General features: G+C 38.2%; 1 protein-coding gene across 1 annotated transcript; it reads right to left on the bottom strand.

Moving 5' to 3' along the window:
- Positions 1–1,881: 1,881 nt before the first annotated feature.
- LOC124129578 lies at positions 1,882–10,857 on the bottom strand. Its single transcript, XM_048381455.1, has 16 exons — positions 10,770–10,857; positions 10,500–10,665; positions 9,330–9,979; positions 8,894–9,095; positions 8,598–8,702; positions 8,153–8,355; positions 7,840–7,981; positions 6,863–7,516; positions 6,517–6,543; positions 6,162–6,224; positions 5,283–5,386; positions 3,979–4,258; positions 3,163–3,221; positions 2,744–2,926; positions 2,610–2,651; positions 1,882–1,911 (listed from the first exon to the last, which is right to left on the bottom strand). The coding sequence occupies exons 1-16, from the start codon at positions 10,824–10,826 to the stop codon at positions 1,882–1,884; spliced, it is 2,967 nt and encodes a 988-aa protein (XP_048237412.1). The 5' UTR covers positions 10,827–10,857.
- Positions 10,858–21,912: the final 11,055 nt, after the last annotated feature.

Consider the following 21,912-nt stretch of genomic DNA (forward strand, 5'->3'; position numbering starts at 1 on the left):
AAGCGTATAAAACCATACACATGCATTAAGTGCACACAAAGAACTCAAACTTTGGGGTACATGATAACAAAGAAATTTATTCATAACAGAATAATAAACACATATAATATATCCATTGTAATAAAAAAGGTGTGTTAGGTATACCTGCTTCAAATAGCTTCACCAGCAAATATTAACACACTCGGGATACTGTGACACTCAATCAACCGAGTCACCGAGTCCGACCACCCAGTCCACGTAAGTCGCCGCTTACGACAAGCACAGGTTACTTGAGGCAACGCCTACTTCTTTAGGACTCCCCATAGGGTCACATCAACATTTAAGGCCATTAATACATTTATATTTGTTATTCAACGCCGCACTCAGCAATATTCCAGCTAATGACCACGGGTCTGTAAATAATCGAGTCTACACCAGACAATCAAGTGATTGACATCGTGAGCATCGATCACGCAAATGGTATACGATGATATGCATCCCGTTAGTCGTCTTTTACTACAAGCATGGGTTGCTGAAGACCAGTACATGTACTAACCCTCGCGTTCTTGGGGTCGTGATTACATAATTAAGAGAGTATTAGATATAAACACAGAGCAAGTAGTACAAATGACACAATTATTCAAATGAACAGTTCACTCATTCACTTGCCCTAGCGACTGTCCATTACACATACGCAAGACACTGAACTGAACTTTATATACATTTGATGGCTAATGGTTGTGTTGTACAAACATATATCTACAAAATTGAAAATATGGAAAAGAGTAAACTAAGTGAAGAGCCTTTGACTTTAAGTGAAGTGATTCATGTATTAGGGGTGTTCTGTAAACGTCAGATCTGAGAATAAGTTTGTCGGCCTTTGACACAGTGCATGGGTTGCGTCTGTCTGGACTGCTTGAGTACTCAGATCAATGATGCGTGAGTAGATCTCTTGTCCCCAACAGTGATAACTCACCGGATGCCTTTTGTGTAAGTTCTATTCTATGAATGACATTGTTATAAACTTGTCACAGCTGCTGCTGCTTAATAAACCGTAAGGTGCAATATACACTGTATGTGCAACGATTAGACTTGATATGTATCCAGTTACCTGTTGCTAAATTAAGGGAATGTTTGTCTTCATCAACTTTATTCAATTCATTCAATTCATTTCCTCAATATGTCGGCGTCTTTCGGCGGTTCACAAACTCTTCCAGTGCATCTTATCTCACTTATGATACTGTCAATTTCAGAAAACGCTTTTTCTTGAAGATTTAATTTTCCTTTCTCAATAATGACAAGCCTTGCAAGGCTAGGCGATTCTTATTCACCAACCGACAGTGAATGATATCTTCTCCTCAACGTCATCTTCGAAATATTCTTCTCTTTACCCATTCCCACTTTATGACAAATAGAGAATACTAAACGAGCTCCTTTGTAATACTTATTGTATGAAACGAGTGAATAGTTCTGGTATCTCACGATCGAAAGGGAGTCCGATATAAGAAACTATTGACGAGTTTCATAAAAATGTTATTAAACAGGAGCGAGCTTAGTAATTTATTTATTACTTGCCGTTTATAACTTTTCTAAATATGTTACTGACCCACTTTTACAAATATGGAAATGTCATAGAACAAACCAGATGATGTCATACTTGGGTTTTGACTATTTGTTAGGATAGGGATAGGTGACGTCATGTTCAATAGTGACGTCATCTGGTTTGTTCTATGGCGTTTCCATATTTGTAAAAGCGGGTCAGTGACATTCGTGTTGATTGCAGTAAATGTTTCAAAACCGATATCGTTGATTCTTTTTATTTGATAACAAATTCCATCCTTTTTAGCTATTATAACGGTAACGCTATTTTCAGGGCATTATCATTTGCAGAAACCCTCGGTCTTAATGGAAGACCTCTGGCTTCTCAGGATGCTGCATCAAAAAAATTACAACACGTCACAATACCCTCTGACGTAATATGTAGAATATTGTTACAAGATCCAACCACGAAACAATGTCATGTGACGTCAGCATAGCATCAGGGTTGAGAGGGTCATTGCGTGTGCATACCCTCTCAGTGATCTATCGTCACTACACGCAATGTCGTTGAATAAGCCCAAGGATGTTGGGAGTTTTCAATATTTGTTACTGAAACTTGTTCCCGCAGTATATAAGCACGCGCTTTGGTATAATACAACGTGTTATACAGCTGTATGTTTATTAAACGGGTGATCTCTTTACGGGCGAATAAAAAAACTATATATTCCCTTGGCATATTTTGTCTTCAGTTTAAAATTGTAACTGCAGATATTTCTAAAAAGCAATTCTGACCTTTTGAACAAGTGGCGCCCGGCGTCTCCTTTTGGACTTGAAATGTTGCCATCCCTCTATAACTTGGCTTGATAAAGCTGCGTTTCTCTGCTTACCCCGAAACAAATAACATATTCTAAAATAGCAAGTGATATATTCAAGGACGAATATTGTTTTGGTATTTGCACACATTATCACAATTTGTAACAAAGTTGATTAATCTATTAATGAATGACATGGCATCTTGTAAACATATCTACATATCATTTTGTACATATCATATGTATATATCACGGTATGTTGAATATCCTGTCACTTACCCCCCACCTTTGACACAGCACATACAAGGAGACGTTTATTATCTGCAAAGAAACATAATATTATTAACGTTATTGTTCCACTTTATCACCGTTTAATAAATGTACTTCATGTGTATACAGTGGTGTACACATACCTGATCATATAGCCAGCCCACAGCCCATCTGGTCTCTTTGTCAATTTTCACTCTCATCTGGTCTTCTGTTTCTTTCGGAAGTATTGGTGCTATTGTCAGAATATCCAATTTTGATATTCGGTAGGGACCTATCGTCACTACTATTTCGTCCAATCTTCTGTCATCATTACAGATATCTTGAAACTGAAAAACATACAACAAATTATATCTATATATCAAAGATATCATTGTATCCGCCAAGTTTATATTTCCTTTATATATTGTAAGTGTACTTAGTTATAGGTTACAAGTAACAGTTACAGTTAAACCGCCCTGTAATAACAAACATTATTACATGACTCTCTACCTTAAGGCAGTTCGCCCTGTATCGTAAGCATATTTGTAAAGACGAAAATATCAATATGTTTCATCACACTCACCACATCCTCCGCCGGCAATGGTGATGAATCTGCTTGCGCGGTGGAACATTCCACTTGTCCTAAAATAACAATGACGGATTGTTTCGGCAACAGCTTGCTAAAATGACATATACGTCATGTATACTTTTTTTATTACTTGTACTTATATACATTGCAAGTGATTCCATGGCATTTCATTGACTAACCAAGGAATTTTAGGCGGAAACAATTACCGAAAAATATTTAGGTCACTAACGAACAGCTGTGTTATGATTGGCTTATGAAGTGTGTGCGCTGTTTTAGCTCGAAATGTTGGCTACAGTTGTTTGTTTAATGAACAGTCTGTGAAGTTACTATCGTTGACGTACTTATTTATGCTTATGTACACAGTGTGCAAACCGGTTTTTACCTTTATACCAACATAAAAGCAAAAGATATATATTGAAGTTAATTCTTAAATGTAACACGTCAACGACAGCGATTAACCAGTCTCGATAATCTGACGAAACAGATTCCACTGGGCGTAAAAGGCTCAATAGTGGTGATAGTTAAAGGAAATATTCCGCGTTGTATGCGGTTGTGAAAAAAAATATACTTTGTATTTTTAATTAGAATAAGTCGCCAGCGCTTGTCTTAAGAGACGACTAAAATGTATCGGATGATAACACTTATTATGCCAACCACTGGCCCAGGTTCTTGAATTAGAAGAATTGATATAGAAGAACTGTTGGTGAAAGCAAATGTGTGGCAAAAGTGGGTACTTATTTCATATTTGATCTTTTAGTTACTTATATATGAAACCCGTATGAATGAAAATATTGAATATAGAATACTTACCAGCACGTTGGAAATCCAGACTTTGATAATGTGCTTCATGATAGTGACCTAACATCATAGCCGCTCCTGGTCCACCAGATATCATTACAACATTGCTGTCGGACGCGGTTCCATCTTCGGAACTTGTGAAAACGGCAATGTCCTTTTTGAGAAACTGCGATGTTCTCTGTACTACAAGGTGATCAACGTATTCACCCGGTGTAGACATGGCCTCCAAGTAAAGGTTCCAGGTTTTGTGCCGTTGCACATCGACAAAATTGGATAGGTGTGTGCCTCCTTCCTATAGAAAACAAGTATATATAATTGACGTTACACAAGCAGGTTTGGTAGCATTTTAATTAGTAATTCATCATATATCAATTTTAGGCACACTTAGGGTGTGGGTGTAGTATTGTGGCTGAAACGTTTGCTTGTCACGCCGCAAGCCATTGTTACATTTCCCACATGAGTACCATCTATGGATCTAATTTCTGAGGTCATCAACGGTTCCATTGACCGGCTAAAACCACAATCACTCTCTGAAATTAAACACCTACATGCGCCTTAAACTCTAATCATAGCGAGGTGAGGTTGAATGGGGCGAGGAACAAGGAGCTGTCATCTATTCGCTGTGCAGAGTTACGTCCATTAACCATGTTAGAAAATACCGACCATGTACACAGCTATAGAACTGACCTTATCCTCCACTTTAGTCGGCATGTTTTATGCCAGTCTTGGAACTGCCTTGTCCAGCGAAATTTCGTACCTCCACCTGAACCCCACTGAATACCTGTGTTATGAATTTGAATGATGTGCGCAGACATCCTGTATCATCTGTATTCACTTATCGAGTGTATCTGCACCCGAAGGGCAACCCCAGTACCCTCACCAGACCAATAACACGTCACAATGGTTATCTGCATGGATTCTCCATGTGATTCCTTGACAATGCTGTTTTCCATTATGTTGTTATCTGATTATGTATTATCCTTTCGAAATGTGTTCCTAGACACAGATTAATTTGAAGCCAATACTAGCCTATTATACTGTACTCGCCTAAGCATATATCAGTGGCATGCGTCTTCCATGACAGCTCGCCCTTATATAGAAGGGTTCTGTATGAGCTTACATATGCACAAATATATGGTCCGGTGTGCACTTACATAAGGATACCTCCGTAGGCTGTCAACTACTGCCATCATTAGTCCCCTGTGGTCAAACACTGATCTGGTATCGAGGCGTTGAAGCTGATCTACAACTGCGTGGAAAAAACAGTTGCCATCTCCGGCAGTTCTCCCTCTAAAACGCAGCCCGTGTTCGGTTACCGAGGCCAGAAGTCGTTCTGATGTCCCTTGGCAAAACGTTGTCACGTTTGATGGACTAGCCTTCTGCAGTGCTTCTTGCAGTTGTTTCAAGGTAACTTTGTGATCTGTATCATACAAAAGTACAATAAAAAGTAGGCAATATGTGTGTGTGTGTGTGTATATATATATATGTGCGTGTGTGTGTGTGTGTGTGTGTGTGTGTGTGTGTGTGTGTGTGTGTGTGTGTGTGTGTGTGTGTGTGTGTGTGTGCGCGCGCGCGCACATGTGTCAATCTAGGCACGGATCGAGTCTATAGTCTGTGTGTGCATATCTTTAAATATTATGTTCACTAGGATGAGTCGTAACGAGGATATTCCATCACTGCCATACAGTCAAACACTTGTATGCAGAAACCCTAAGTTCAAGATGAAAATGCCCAAATGATCAATACTGACACTTCTCAATTCTTCGTTATAGAGAATTCCCAGGAGTTTCCCATGGGGATGTGGAAGAAGTCCGCCATTGTTTACGACAATTTCTGAAATACAGTATCATGAAGACATGCATCTAAATTTCAATGTGTGTTGTTCATACGCTTATAAACGTCAGTTTCGTGGTCATGTGACCGGCCTCTTGACATGACATGTGACTTCATGACATGTGAACTTCACATTAAAACATTATATTAATGTGTTAAAAATACATGCAGGTCAACAGATTCATCAGTGAAATGACTAATATTTGATGCCGCTGTTAGCACTATTCTAGCAATATCCCATACAGGGACATAAGACATTTGCTTCATGCATTTCCCACGTGTGAAATCGGACATTGACCATCGGGAAGAACACCGACCTCTAGGGTACCACACTGCCCAACAGATACATAAATGTTACTTACATTTGAGCGATATTTTCTTGTGCTTCTGTGCGTCTTCAGTCCTCGTCCAAAGGTCTGTTTTCCCTGTAAATATGAAAGGTCAACACCAGAACGATTATCTCGATTATCCGACGAAGCAGATTCCATTGGTTGTAAAAGGAACAATAGCCTTGAAAATTATATGAATGGATCACTGAAAAACAACAGATAAAGTTTAACATGCCATTGTAAAAGTTCAAATAAAATACAACAAGAGCCTTTATTATTTCTTGTCATCTAACTTATAATTAGACAAGGCACGTAATGGATGCTAAATCATGCTGCATGTTTAGGTACATGTATATCAACATGTTAGAAATAAATTGTATCAATTTACCTTCTTTTTCTGCTGCATTGTCCAAATCTGGAAGGTAAAATGTCACTTTGGAAATGAAATACGACGCTTGTGCGTGCTGATTGGCGTATATCGTCAAAATAATGTCAACCTATTATATTGTATTCAATTTCTTCATATGGACGGTGGAGTACCCTAGTGGTTAAACGCTTGCTGGTCACGCTGAAGACCCGGGTTCGATTCCCACATGTGAAGCCTATTTCTGGTGTCCCTCGCCGCAATATTGCTGGAATATTGATGAAAGCGGCGTAAAACCATACTCACTCACTCACTTCCCAATAAACGTCATACATGATCATGTCATAGAATGCCACTTATAAGTTCTTACCTGAAAGATGCAGGCGGCCAAACTTGTCATGACGTATTTCACCATACGAAATGTCTGTGTACAGTTTTCCTTTGATTGCTTCTGTCATTTTCCTGTTTGTATGTTCATTGTGAAAATGTAGAAGCAATCGCAGGACAAACATGTAGTTTCCCGGCGACATCGCATCTAGAAAGTAGTTGTTCCGGTTCATTTCCCTGTGCAGCTGCTCTTCAACTTGTGAATTTATTGAGCCCTTCATTTCGGGAACAAACGTTATACGCCTTAGGAGTTCCTCATCTGATTTTGTATTCCCTTCATGAAACCTATCCAGCAAACAGAACGTTTCATTTGAGGTTGGCAAATCATAGTCGGAGACTGGTGCTACTGTCACCCATTCCTTCATGCAAGGTATACTCTTTGAAAATACCCCCTCCTTAGCTTTTTTTATGTTGTCTGCAGTCGCTTCACCCAAGCGTCCTTCGTTGGGCGAGAACATGTTCTTCCGCCGCTTGTTACCATGGCGTGACATCATTGGGGCTACGTCACTAATGATGACTGGCGGTTGTCTTGACATAGATAGAATGATGTCGACATGGTCTCTGACACTTTCAGGCCTCAGAATAGCTTTGAATGCGTACACTATTCTATGGGGGCAGGACGCTGATACCCATCCACCTGAATGAACATTAACATAGTGATGGGACACATTTGGTTTAACCTTGCTTTTAATAGTATACTATATACTCCAGTAGTCAGATTGTGGAGTTTCAAGTTACAAAATGACATTCCATTAACAGACTCAGTGCTGATTCTTATGCAGAGGGGGCTGGGGATGGCCTATCTTGAAGACATTTAACGAAAATAATATTACCAAGCAAAAGCAATTGTGTTACAAAGTAAGTAGTTATTTTGCATCATTTAGTCTGGCACTTGAATGTGGGAACACACACTATATATGTTTTATTCATCATTTTAAATGCAATAGTAGGCATAATTACCAGAATGGCCCCATATGCTTGAAAATAACTTGTTGAAGGTTGATTTGCTTTTCAACTTTTCCTTCAAGCTGTTGATCATCTCTAATTTGGTCCCTTTGGCGTCTACTTCCATCTTTGTACACCAGTGCCGTACATCCAGATCCTACATGATATGATATAGAAAATGTCGAAAACATGAGTGACTATGCTTATCATATCATATCATATCATATCTCAATTTGTAATATTACTACCTACGCATATCAAGATTGCAAGAATTGTACAAATGTGCCTAGTTGATATCAATAAGGCCTTTCGATTATGTCATATTTACCTTCTTTTCACATAACATTTGGATCAGGAAATCTTCAGTCAGTTCCTTATCCCCTGTATCAAAATCTGTATCTCGAAGATGGGTTCTGAGAGATCGAACTTTTTCAGCTTCAGTGTTGAAAGCATTTTCATCTTTTCTGGCTAATCCAATGAAAGGAGCCCAGTTGTCATAACTAGGTGTAACACGCCCGACGTTGGCTGCTTCTGTCAGGGAATGAAATGATAAATACATTATAGTGTATATAAACAATATCCTTACAGTAACTTTAATTTTAGTTCCCCCCCCCCCCCCCCTCTCTCTCTCTCTCTCTCTCTCTCTCTCTCTCTCTCACTCACTCACTCTCTCTCTCTCTCTCTCTCTCTCTCTCTCTCTCTCTCTCTCTCTCTCACACACACACACACACAGACAAGATGAGTCATTTATAATACAATATGAGGATTTGCACCTTTTCCAAAACCCCGAAGTAAAATAGACGCCTCCACCGTTTGGCTCCAAAACACATCCATGTTGATTCCATCTGTAGCTGTTTCTGTCCCTGGTACTTGTGACACTGTAAGCAATACATGTTTACCATAAGAGACGAGAGAACAGGGATTAGGAAACATCATTATGGGATATTGTTTGTGACCAACCATGAGATAATGGACCTTACATTTTTGCTTTCCATTTTTACATTTTGAAACTACATCGTTAATGCGCTTATACATTTCTTAGACACTGGAAATTATAAATTAGACTTACATGCTAATGGAAATGCACATTTCCTATTTGCATCTGTCACCAGGCAACATGGAAAACGGCCACAGATGTCACAGGTAAAGTTGTACTTGTGATCGCACATTGCCTCAAAGTGCAGATATCCCTGTAACATTTTGTCTCCGGGAAAATGTAAGCCGGAATCTTCTGATAAGATATCGGCAGCCCTTCCAACGGCTGTATGATTCTGAAACCATTAAGCAGGCGAAATTGATCACATTCATTATGCCGATATTTTAAACTAATCCTAAGTTAACAGTCAAAAGTGTTTAAAGTCCGAATGTCACCGGCCCACATCAAGTGCATATATCAACAAACAATGCGCCATACAACAATCAGATATCACGATCACATAAATATGCAAAGTGTTGTTTTGGAGAAGGGAGTCGTCCATAAACTAACTAAATTAGGTATAATGTACCTTCAAGTTAACTCTGAACCAGTGGCACAGGCGAACTGACAGGAACACGTGGTCGTCAAAATTGTGTATACCATCCCTGTGCTCTTGGTACCTGTAGAAGTGACCGCACGCTTTGCACTTCTTTATGATAACTGATTGCAAATGGTGGCACTGATAAATACCTACATTGCCCCTTGCTGCAACACCCAAAGCTAAATTGCAATTTTCATGTTCACATTGTATCTGCTGTGTGACAGTGTTCATTTGTACATGAAGTGGGTAATCTGGACCGATACTGGACTTGCTGATCATGTAGAGACCGCGGTGTTTATCAACGCATATTCCACGTTGGTATGACTTGGTTTTCACTTCATCTCGTGCATTGTGTGTCTCAATATGTCTTTTAATGTTTTTCTTAGAGATCATTGCATTGCAGACAAAACATGTCACTTTCGGAACTTGCTCTCTCTTCACTTTTTGGATTTTAGGGGACTCTGCTGAAGTTCTTTCCTCAGAAGCTGTCTGGTTTGTTGTCAGAACAAAAGGGCAAACCGTGGTCGTGAGTCGGACAAATGTGAACTTTCTCCGGAAGAGTTTACCACACGGGCAGTGGTAATGGCACCGGTCTTGTTTCGGAGTACAATCCAAAAAGCAGCTTAACACCCATAAATCTGCAAGGACACAAATACGGATTATTATACCGGACCGCCTCCGTGGTCTAGTGGTAGAACGTCCGCCCGGTGAGCGGAAGGTCCGGGGTTCGATCCCCGGCCGCGTCATACCAAAAGATGGTACTTGTTGTTAACATGTCTGGCGCTCGGCATTAAGGTGCTTAAACAAGGACTGGTCGGCTCGGAGTCAGTATGCTGTCTCTGTGTGGGGTATTCATGTTAAACTGTGGCATGGCATCTCAGTGAGCTAGCACTATAAAACGGCATCAGTCCGGACCAGTACAAGCAGCCACTCACACAAACACGAGCATGCACGTCGCTAAATAGTGCAATAATCTTCGAGGCGACGTTAAACCCCATTTTACCTCACCTCACCTCACTATTATACCAGATAAAATGGTGCGTTGGGCTTGTGAGGTTGTGTAATGGACACCGTTTTACACGTATGCGTAATGCCACGTATACGCTAGGTACATACCACGCAATATTAGATTAATAACAAACACCAATTTATACATACCCCCAACTTTGACGGCATGTTGTGTGTGCTTGTTGATGTGTCCTTCCTTGACATTGTACCGTCGTGACGTTGATTCTGGACACAGTTTGCACTGGAATATTCCATCAACTTTAGCCAGTAAACTCTTACATGTGCCGAGCTCTTTTGTGTGCCATATGTCTTCATTCTGTAGACAAAGGTAGAAAGTGTAAAATCAACAAGTTTTCAAAAGAAGTCCTATTTTTCTATTGCTTGAGACTCCCGGACACTGAGTGGTGTAAAGCCACTTACATTTATGAGTACTAAATGAAACATAACGCGTCGATATCCATTATCTTCGCCGTGCATTTATGAAAACCTGTAACCAACTGAAGGTAGGGTGCTACAATGTCTAGGTTACATGGCCACTGTAGATAATAATACTCACGTTTGTTTCACAACGTCCATGCCTGGAAGAAATAAAATAATGACAATATATAAACATTTGAAGAAATGTGTACAACCATTAGAATCCTTAAATTTAGGTTAACACTGTTACCAGTTTTTAGCACAAGGTGTAGGCAGTTTAAACTAGAACCAATGTCTTTATAACTAGGAATATATGCTCTTGGTTTATGTATATCACAATTCCATTAACGAGTTTCAGCCATCTCTTTCTATAACCTTATATAGTACGAACAATATAGTTAACATATACCATTACTTTCTTATTTGTGTGTTAGTGAGTGAATGAGTGCGTGCGTTCGTGTGTTCGTGTGTTCGTGTGTACGTGTGTGTGTCTATGCAAACGTCTCAATTGAAATAGCCTGAAAACTTAGTGGCACATCTGTGAAGCTCACATGTTTCGCATAGAAAAGGTTTAATATACGGGTTTGAAATATTATAAATATTATTATCTCTTTCCTTTACCATTTAGGCATAAAATAACTTTAAAACAGTCGCTCTATACCCCCTTTTAGAAACTATATTGCTTCCCTTTACTACATGGGGTTGTCTATGCAAACGTTCTTATGGACATAGCCTGAAAACTAAGTGGCACATCTGGGAGCCTCGCATTTTTCGCATCGAAGTAGTTTAAAATACGTATTTGAAATACTATTTTCTCCTTCCTTAACTGTTTAGGCATAAATAACGTAAATGTATTCGCTCTACACCCCGTTTGGAACGCTAAAATACGGGTTTAAAATAGTATTAGTTCTTTTCACATTCATTTAGGCATCAAATAACTTAAAAAGAGTTGTTTAAAAACGCACTTTGGGAAGATATATGGCTTCGCTTTGACACGATCATCGATCCCGATTGCGTGAAGAGATGCGCATCATATTAAATACTGGATTGTCTGGTCCAGACTCGATTATTTACAGACCGCCGTCAAATAGCTCGAATATTGCTGAGTGCAGCGTTAAACAACCAAACAACCAACCAACCCAACCAACACGAGGGGCTGTCTATGCAAACGTCCCTTTGGAAATGCCCTGAAAACGTAGTGGCACATATGGGAGCCTCGCATTTCTTGCATGCAAATAGTTTACAATACGTGTTTGAAATACAATGTTCACCTTCCTTAACTAGTTAGGCATAAAAAAACGTAAACGGAATCGTTCTGTGTCCCGTTTGGAAAACTATATTTGAAATACTATTTTCTCCTTCCTTAACTATTTAGGTATAAACAAACGTAAAAGGAGTCTCTCAATACCCCCTTTGGAACACTATATGGCTTTCCTTTAACACGGGGGAGATTATCTACACAACATCCCTTTGGAAATAGCCTGAAAACTTAGTGGCAAATCCAGGAGCATGGAAATAGTTTCAAATGCGGGTATGCAGCATTATTATCTCCTTCCTTCCATAAGAATGTTTAATGACATAACAAAACAAAACATAACATAACATAACATAACATAACATAACATAACATAACATAACATAACATGAGAAAAAGTAATATTCAAATGAATGTATTTTACATAAAAAGAACAATAGATACTCATTTCCACTGCGCATATGATAAAGACTAAACCTAAACGCCCTTCACCCTACCGTCATTCAATACGTATTGTCCCCGACATGAAAGATACGTGGAGTGCTCTTCTTTATGAAATTTTAATATTTTACGTTTCACATGCGAGCACATACTAATCGAAAACCATTTGAAACCCATTAAACAAAACTCTGGACATATTATACCCGCAAACATGGAGAAAAGAAACGCCTCTATTTTAATAAATTACTAAAAACTAACACGTGACAATGTACATGTTTCCCAAAGTGGCATTTTGAAAGCAAATCCTGCTTCCTTTCAACGTTGCACGAAAACTTAAAAAAATAGTACGTACCTTGCAAGAAATATTTTTTTGGACATCATCCAGTCTTGAAAGTTACATAGCCCTGTTTGTGAGTTCTCAGCGCTCTGTAAATATCTGAGTCTTATTGAGAGTCTGTTGTGAGATGCCCTGGGTGTGTTAAAGGCTGACCACGGCCTAAGTTTCAAAAATCTGTAGCTAGCTGGTGTTAGCACTTTTATCATGAGGCAGGATGTTCCTTGTTTATATGTATCAGTTAGCCCTGTCAACTTCATGAACCTCATTCTTACAGAATGTCAACCGCATGCCCCATTCTGGGTTTCAGGTAGTATGTGCTTATCTTTTAGGATCTCACAGAAGCACTAAATGTGTTATCCAGTTATTGCTGTGACATTTCTAACTCCCTAGAAACTCCTCTGGAATCTGGAACTTGCCACAGAATGTATCACGTCACAATAAACAAACAAGTCCCCTAACAGACCCTAAAAGGAAAGAGTCTAGAGAGTCTAGACTTCTTGTTTCCAAAAATGAAGATATTCATTCTGGATTAAGAAAGGGCTACCGAACATCAAGTAATGTATTTGTTCATAAAATATTTATTTAATAGTTTTAACAAAAAGTAAAAAGAAAAATGTATACACTTCCTTTGTAGACTTTCAAAAGGCCTCTGATTCAGTTGACAGAGCACTACCCCTAACAAAGCTATTTCACATAAAATGTCAGGAAATAGTTCTTATAAAGTGAAAATTGACGGGGCATTTCACAATCCTTTAAATCCAACATCGGCATAAGACATGGGTGCATTTTGTCTCCCAGATTATTTAATATATTCCACAATGATCGTCCACCACATATCAAACAAGAAAATAACAAAATAACACTTAATGCTTTAAACATTTGTCATTTGTTGTTTGCCGATGACTTTGTACTTTTTGCCACTTCCAAAAATTCTGCACGAGTTATTTGATGGTCTAAGAGTATTTCGTGTAACAAATAACCTAAAGATTAAAGGTGAAAAAACAAATGTTGCAGTGTTTGGCAAATCAAGTAAAATAGAAGAAACGAATACTTGGACCTTGGTTGGTGCAAAAATTCTAGTTATGGATAGATATAATTATTTATGAATAACATTTGAAGCAAATGATAAACTTAATAATAGCGCCAAACCTCCCTTGAAATAGGGTCTAGGTACTACCATAAGCTTCAGTCTACCAATAATCTACCCAAATCTGGGGTATAGACGCAACACCCCTAGTCTGAACAACTTTGATTAATTAATCCCCGAGAAACTGCGGCGCCGATGTTGTATATCCATGTTAGGTGTCAACAAAACAACACACAATTGGGCAAGGCGAGCAGAACTAGGATTCTATACTCTTATGTACACAGTACTAATATAAATTACGAATTGCTATCACTATGGTGGTTCTTCAACATAGTGAAATTCTGCTTTACCCACTAGGCTCCCCGACCGCCCCGTTCCATGTGATAGGAAAGCCCGAAGTGATGCAGGTGTCAGACGTTAACCACTTCGGTGAAACCCACGAGCACGGTTGTCGTACTGACCAAATCTAGAAACATAATCGGGGCGAACCGGGATTCGAACCCACGATCATAGATTTCTGGCGTGCCCAAGGGACGCGCTTTTCTGCACAGCGAATTGCTGCGCCTCAGACGACTCGGCCAACCGTGCCCCAAAAGGTGCAAGAAAAAACTGAGGACATTCAGGACAGTTAAAAATGAAATAAGATTAGAATCATATTTCAGTCACTGTAAAATAAGAAAATATCGAGTGCACTTTTCTAAACTAGGAGTAAGTAACCATAAATTAACTATAGAACTTGGAAGACATACAAAGCCACCCACCCCACTACATCAGAAACTATGCTCTACATGTTCAACCATTAATGAGGAAAGACACTACCTACTTTATTGTATCAAACACACGAAAGAAATAAATATACTCTTTGGAAAAGTATCCACACAAAATGTAAATGTCCACAATAATGAAAACATATTATTTCACCACATCCTCTCAAATATTTAGCCATCAACATCAATTGCATATGTTTCAAATGGATGGTGTCGAGCAATAGATTCCCGTGGATCAACCTATGACATTTTATGTATAATATCATCAAATCTGTACTGTTGATATTTTCTATGCATTAAATTATTTCTTTGTGTTTTCAGGTATGTATGTCTGTCTGTATATGTGTATGTATGAATTATGATGTGTTTTTTTCGGGAATGGATTGTTTTCTGCAATAAATATCCTTTCCAGATCCAAATAAATCAGACATAATCCTATTGTACCTATGCTGTCATACAGATCATGAAACAAATATATCCATTACAGTCCCTTCCAAGCCTATGATATTTGGCAAGTCAAGATTACTGCAGTATCAGGGTCTGTACAAATCTGCTGAAATCACAGGCCTTGTAATCATCAGTTAATCTCCAGCTGGCATTAGTGACACCACACCAAGACCTCCTGCTCCTGCTCTTCCCCTGCCACTCGAGCTCTGGCCAGACATGTGTGATGACATTGGAGACCTGGTGACATATACAACCTTACCAAGCTCCGACTGAGTCTTCACAGCCTGGAAATTGAGAGGGGGAGATACTCCAACACCCCAGTTGAAAATAGGTTCTGTCCGCACTGTGACTGCCATTCCGTAGAGGATGAAGAACACTTCCTGCTTTCATGCCCACTATATACAGACCTTAGGAGAAATCTGATGGCACTGGTAGAAATAGGCGACCCTTCCCAGACCGATAAAACAAACCTCTTAAAACACTTTATGAATCCACCAAAAGAATGGTCAAGTCTTGTTGCCCGGACTATATACCACATGTACAAGCTGAGGCCATAAGAAAATTCTATTATATTCGATCCAATTAAGTGAAATAACCAGCAATAACCTAATATACATAAATGTTTATATGATGTAAATGAAATAATGCCTCTATACAAAATGTACATCATATATACATATACCTGTCATATCTATAATTATATACATGTTCATATGTACATAGTCTGTACCCTGCCCTATGAGGGTGTTCAGTACAATAAATTCTATTCTATTCTATACAACCTTTGTATTTTTTTTAGTTGTTTAATTGGTTGGCATTTCTGGTTAAAAATTAATAGGAACATTCACAAGTTGGCTTAAAGTATTGTCCACTCAAGTTGCCTCACCTAGACATGTTCGGGACACGTTATGTGAAGAACATTTTCGATGTACTGCTCTTTGAAAACTTTGCAGTCAGAAGAAATGTCTCTGTCTTAGTACTTCTAATAAAAACGTATATTCTGTCATACAACAATCAAGTCTCGTTAATCCGACAATCGGCTTTATCCGACACTAATGATGGGAACCTATTTAGACCCGTTAATCCGACAGTCTAGCACTCCGACTCCGACACACCTAATTTGCAACGAATTACCGAAATCACTCATTAATCAGTCTCGTTAATCCGACACAGTCATCAGCGTACTCCGTGGTCATCTGCCCTTTACTTCTATTTTAAGTGAAAGAATTAATAATTATCTAGAAAATAATAATTTGTTATCAGAATCACAAGGATGATTTCGATACGGATATTCTACTGTTGATAACATGTTCGTATTGCACTCCCTCATTGAATACCTCAAGACACACAAAAAGAAACTGTATTGTACATTTATAGACTTCTCTAAGGCCTTCGAAAACGTTTGGTGCTTTGGGCTATGGCAAAAATTAATAAAAACAAATGTACAAGGTAAACGTTTCGAGCTCATATTTAACATGTATCAAGGCATAAAGTCGTGTGAAGATTCATCGTTTTTCTCTAGTAATATCGGAGTAAGACAGGGGGAAAATCTATCGCCAATCCTGTGTGCTCTGTACCTAAATGACCTTGAAGAATATCTACAACAGGAAATACGTAAAGGTATTGATGTTATATCGGAAGATGAAGTAGTTAGAATCTGTAAAAATATTATTGTTTTGCAATATGCAGATGATACTATTAGACTTGCAGATAACCCCTGTGACCTAAGAGAAAAATAATATGAATGTTTTATTATGAATATTGAAAACAATGGAAGCTGAGTATTAATATTGATAAAACTAAGGTGGTTGTATTTGGATCAAGAAAGAACAATAATGTGTTTAGGATAGGCGATAATGTTGTTGAAGTAGTAGATCACTATAAGTACTTGGGTCTGGTTTTTAAACGAACTTGAAATTCCCTAGCAGCCAAGATGTCGTTAGTAGCTCAAGATAGAAAAGCTAAGCACTTAATATATATTAGAATACGTAATCTTGACTTGCCAATAGACTGCCAGCTATTATTATTTGATCAAACAATCGTGCCTATATTAACATATGGTTCCGAAATTTGGGGATTTGATAAACTAGATATGATAGAAAATGTTTACACAGATTTCTTAATATATATACTAAGGGTAAAAAAAGCACACCCCACTATTTTTTATATGGAGAGCTGGGAAGAACCCCTATTACGGATTTAATTAAACAAAGAATGTTGACATATTGGTCTAAGATAACTTATAATAAACCAACGTGTACTGTTATGTATAGTTTTGCAGACTGCTGTAACCATAAATATGTTAAAGGACTATTTGATAGATTAGGCCTTAGTTTTATACGGACCTAACAATTCATGCCAAATATAAACGGATTAAATCAGTGTAGCCAGACGTGGACAAGTTATGTAAACAACTCTCCCAAGGCAGTATTTTACCGAATATTTAAACATAAACTCCAGTTAGAAAATTATCTGCTGTCGCTACCCTTAAGACTCAGTATCCCGATTACTAAAATAAGATCCACAAACCATAGATTACCAATAGAAAAGGGGCGATGGGAAAATATACCAGACAGAATTTGTAGTCATTGACTTAGCTGACGAATATCACTATCTACTAATATATCCTTTTCTGCATAACTTGCGTAAGTTATATCTTCAAAAGAAGTATTTTACAAGACCTTGTGCGATACCACTATGTTACTCAATACTGAAAGTTTATCAGAACAAAGAAAACTAGCACAGTTTGTAAAAGAAATCCTCAAAATGCTTAATTAAATGTATGAGTTTGTTGCAGTTAAACGTATAGTCTCCTGCCTCGTGTCACCATATACGAAATATACGTTTGTTGTTGTTGCCCGCGAGTACACAGCCTTGTGTTTTGATGCGAGACGAGTCGGCGAGAAGCTGCATATTTCAACGGCTGCAGAGATAAACTTGCTCAACAATAAACAATTACTGCTTTAAATAAACAAAACAGGAATAATCACATGCCTAGATTACCTCAATCTCATAAAATCGGATTCAAGTTCTCGCTACCACTGAGGACATCCCATTACAAGTATAGTGCAAACAGAATCTTTAGATTTTGCAGAAATATTGAATAACTTTGAAATCGTTGTCGGATTTTTCGAGAGATTTCTGGACATTAGACACTTAAGCTCTCTCAACTGCCCACGACTGACAGTGAGAGTGTGCGTGTTTGGGGAGAGGCAGTAGCGTCAGTAAATGATCCTGTCAGACACACTTTCAGCGGCCTGTCAGTGATGGGTGATAGCAATCTTTACGTGTGTTGTGAATTTCCAGGCAATTATAGCTCTACAGATTTGTTTAGTCCCTGAAAATGAAGAGAGTTTTATTATTAATATATTTCATAACTAATATTTAACAACTGTTTATATCTGTAAAATATGTTAATTTCAGAGACAAGATGTTCGTCTAAGACATATCATGTCGTAAAAGTTACGGTTTGTGGCTGTTTTAGTTTTGAGGCACACTCACCAAGAAAGGGTGATGACCAACAGTAACACACCCCGAGACACAAACCAATTTCAGATGTGAAACGCAGAGATTGTATAAGAAGATATGAAGATAAGATGCAGTAAAAGATATAGCAGAATCACTGCAAACCCCTCACCCCGACTCCTCACCTCCAACCCCCACCAGAGGGAAGCCATATAGTTTTCACCAGGTGGTATAGAGCGACTCTTTTTACGTTAGTTTATGCATGAAAGATTAAGGAATCAGAAAATATTATTTCAAAAACGTACTTAAAACAATTTCCATTCGAAAAAGCTAGGCTCCCAGATGTGCCACTATGTTTTCAGGCTATAGTTTCCAAAAGGGGGTATAGAGCGACTGTTTTAAAGTTATTTAATGCCTAAATGGTTAAGGAAAGAGATAATAATATTTCAAACCCGTATTTTAAACTATTTCCATGCGAAACATGCGAGGCTCCCAGATGTGCCACTAAGTTTTCAGGCTTTTACGATGGGGACGTTTGTATAGAGGGCCCCCTGTGGTAAAGGGAAGCTATATAGTTTTCACCAGGTGGTATAGAGCGACTGTTTTAAAGTTATTTAATGCCTAAATGGTTAAGGAAAGAGATAATAATATTTCAAACCCGTATTTTAAACTATTTCCATGCGAAAAATGCGAGGCTCCCAGATGTGCCACTAAGTTTTCAGGCTATATCCATTCGGACGTTTGTATAGACAACCCCCCGTGGTAAAGGGAAGCTATATAGTTTTCAAGAAAGGATATAGAGCGACTGTTTTAAAGTTATTTAATGCCTAAATGGTTAAGGAAAGAGATAATAATATTTCAAACCCGTATTTTAAACTATTTCCATGCGAAAAATGCGAGGCTCCCAGATGTGCCACTAAGTTTTCAGGCTATTTCCATTCGGACGTTTGTATAGACAACCCCCCGTGGTAAAGGGAAGCTATATAGTTTTCACCAGGTGGTATAGAGCGACTGTTTTAAAGTTATTTAATGCCTAAATGGTTAAGGAAAGAGATAATAATATTTCAAACCCGTATTTTAAACTATTTCCATGCGAAAAATGCGAGGCTCCCAGATGTGCCACTAAGTTTTCAGGCTATATCCATTCGGACGTTTGTATATACGACCCCTTGTAGTAAAGGGAAGCTATATAGTTTCCAAGAAAGGATATAGAGCGACTGTTTTAAAGTTATTTAATGCCTAAATGGTTAAGGAAAGAGATAATAATATTTCAAACACGTATTTTAAACTATTTCCATGCGAAAAATGCGAGGCTCCATAGGGACGTTTGCATAGACTAACCCCTTGTAGTAAAGGGAAGCTATATAGTTTCCAAGAAAGGATATAGAGCGACTGTTTTAAAGTTATTTAACGCCTAAATGGTTAAGGAAAGAGATAATAATATTTCAAACACGTATTTTAAACTATTTCCATGCGAAAAATGCGAGGCTCCCGGATGTGCCACTAAGTTTTCAGGCTATTTCCATTCGGACGTTTGTATAGACAACCCCCCGTGGTAAAGGGAAGCTATATAGTTTTTACCAGGTGGTATAGAGCGACTGTTTTAAAGTTATTTAATGCCTAAATGGTTAAGGAAAGAGATAATAATATTTCAAACACGTATTTTAAACTATTTCCATGCGAAAAATGCGAGGCTCCCAGATGTGCCACTAAGTTTTCAGGCTATATCCATAGGGACGTTTGTATAGACGACCCCTTGTAGTAAAGGGAAGCTATATAGTTTCCAAGAAAGGATATAGAGCGACTGTTTTAAAGTTATTTAATGCCTAAATGGTTAAGGAAAGAGATAATAATATTTCAAACACGTATTTTAAACTATTTCCATGCGAAAAATGCGAGGCTCCATAGGGACGTTTGCATAGACTAACTCCTTGTAGTAAAGGGAAGCTATATAGTTTCCAAGAAAGGATATAGAGCGACTGTTTTAAAGTTATTTAACGCCTAAATGGTTAAGGAAAGAGATAATAATATTTCAAACACGTATTTTAAACTATTTCCATGCGAAAAATGCGAGGCTCCCGGATGTGCCACTAAGTTTTCAGGCTATTTCCATTCGGACGTTTGTATAGGCAACCCCCCGTGGTAAAGGGAAGCTATATAGTTTTTACCAGGTGGTATAGAGCGACTGTTTTAAAGTTATTTAATGCCTAAATGGTTAAGGAAAGAGATAATAATATTTCAAACACGTATTTTAAACTATTTCCAAGCGAAAAATGCGAGGCTCCCAGATGTGCCACTAAGTTTTCAGGCTATATCCATAGGGACGTTTGTATAGACGACCCCTTGTAGTAAAGGGAAGCTATATAGTTTCCAAGAAAGGATATAGAGCGACTGTTTTAAAGTTATTTAATGCCTAAATGGTTAAGGAAAGAGATAATAATATTTCAAACACGTATTTTAAACTATTTCCAAGCGAAAAATGCGAGGCTCCATAGGGACGTTTGCATAGACTAACTCCTTGTAGTAAAGGGAAGCTATATAGTTTCCAAGAAAGGATATAGAGCGACTGTTTTAAAGTTATTTAACGCCTAAATGGTTAAGGAAAGAGATAATAATATTTCAAACACGTATTTTAAACTATTTCCATGCGAAAAATGCGAGGCTCCCGGATGTGCCACTAAGTTTTCAGGCTATTTCCATTCGGACGTTTGTATAGGCAACCCCCCGTGGTAAAGGGAAGCTATATAGTTTTTACCAGGTGGTATAGAGCGACTGTTTTAAAGTTATTTAATGCCTAAATGGTTAAGGAAAGAGATAATAATATTTCAAACACGTATTTTAAACTATTTCCAAGCGAAAAATGCGAGGCTCCCGGATGTGCCACTAAGTTTTCAGGCTATATCCATAGGGACGTTTGTATAGACGACCCCTTGTAGTAAAGGGAAGCTATATAGTTTCCAAGAAAGGATATAGAGCGACTGTTTTAAAGTTATTTAATGCCTAAATGGTTAAGGAAAGAGATAATAATATTTCAAACACGTATTTTAAACTATTTCCATGCGAAAAATGCGAGGCTCCCAGATGTGCCACTAAGTTTTCAGGCTATATCCATGGGGACGTTTGCATAGACGACCCCTTGTAGTAAAGGGAAGCTATATAGTTTCCAAGAAAGGATATAGAGCGACTGTTTTAAAGTTATTTAATGCCTAAATGGTTAAGGAAAGAGATAATAATATTTCAAACCCGTATTTTAAACTATTTCCATGCGAAAAATGCGAGGCTCCCAGATGTGCCACTAAGTTTTCAGGCTATATCCATAGGGACGTTTGTATAGACGACCCCTTGTA

This window comes from Haliotis rufescens, unplaced genomic scaffold (genome assembly GCF_023055435.1).
Source record: "Haliotis rufescens isolate VD_foot unplaced genomic scaffold, xgHalRufe1.0.p SCAF_39, whole genome shotgun sequence".
Lineage (NCBI taxonomy): Eukaryota > Metazoa > Mollusca > Gastropoda > Lepetellida > Haliotidae > Haliotis > Haliotis rufescens.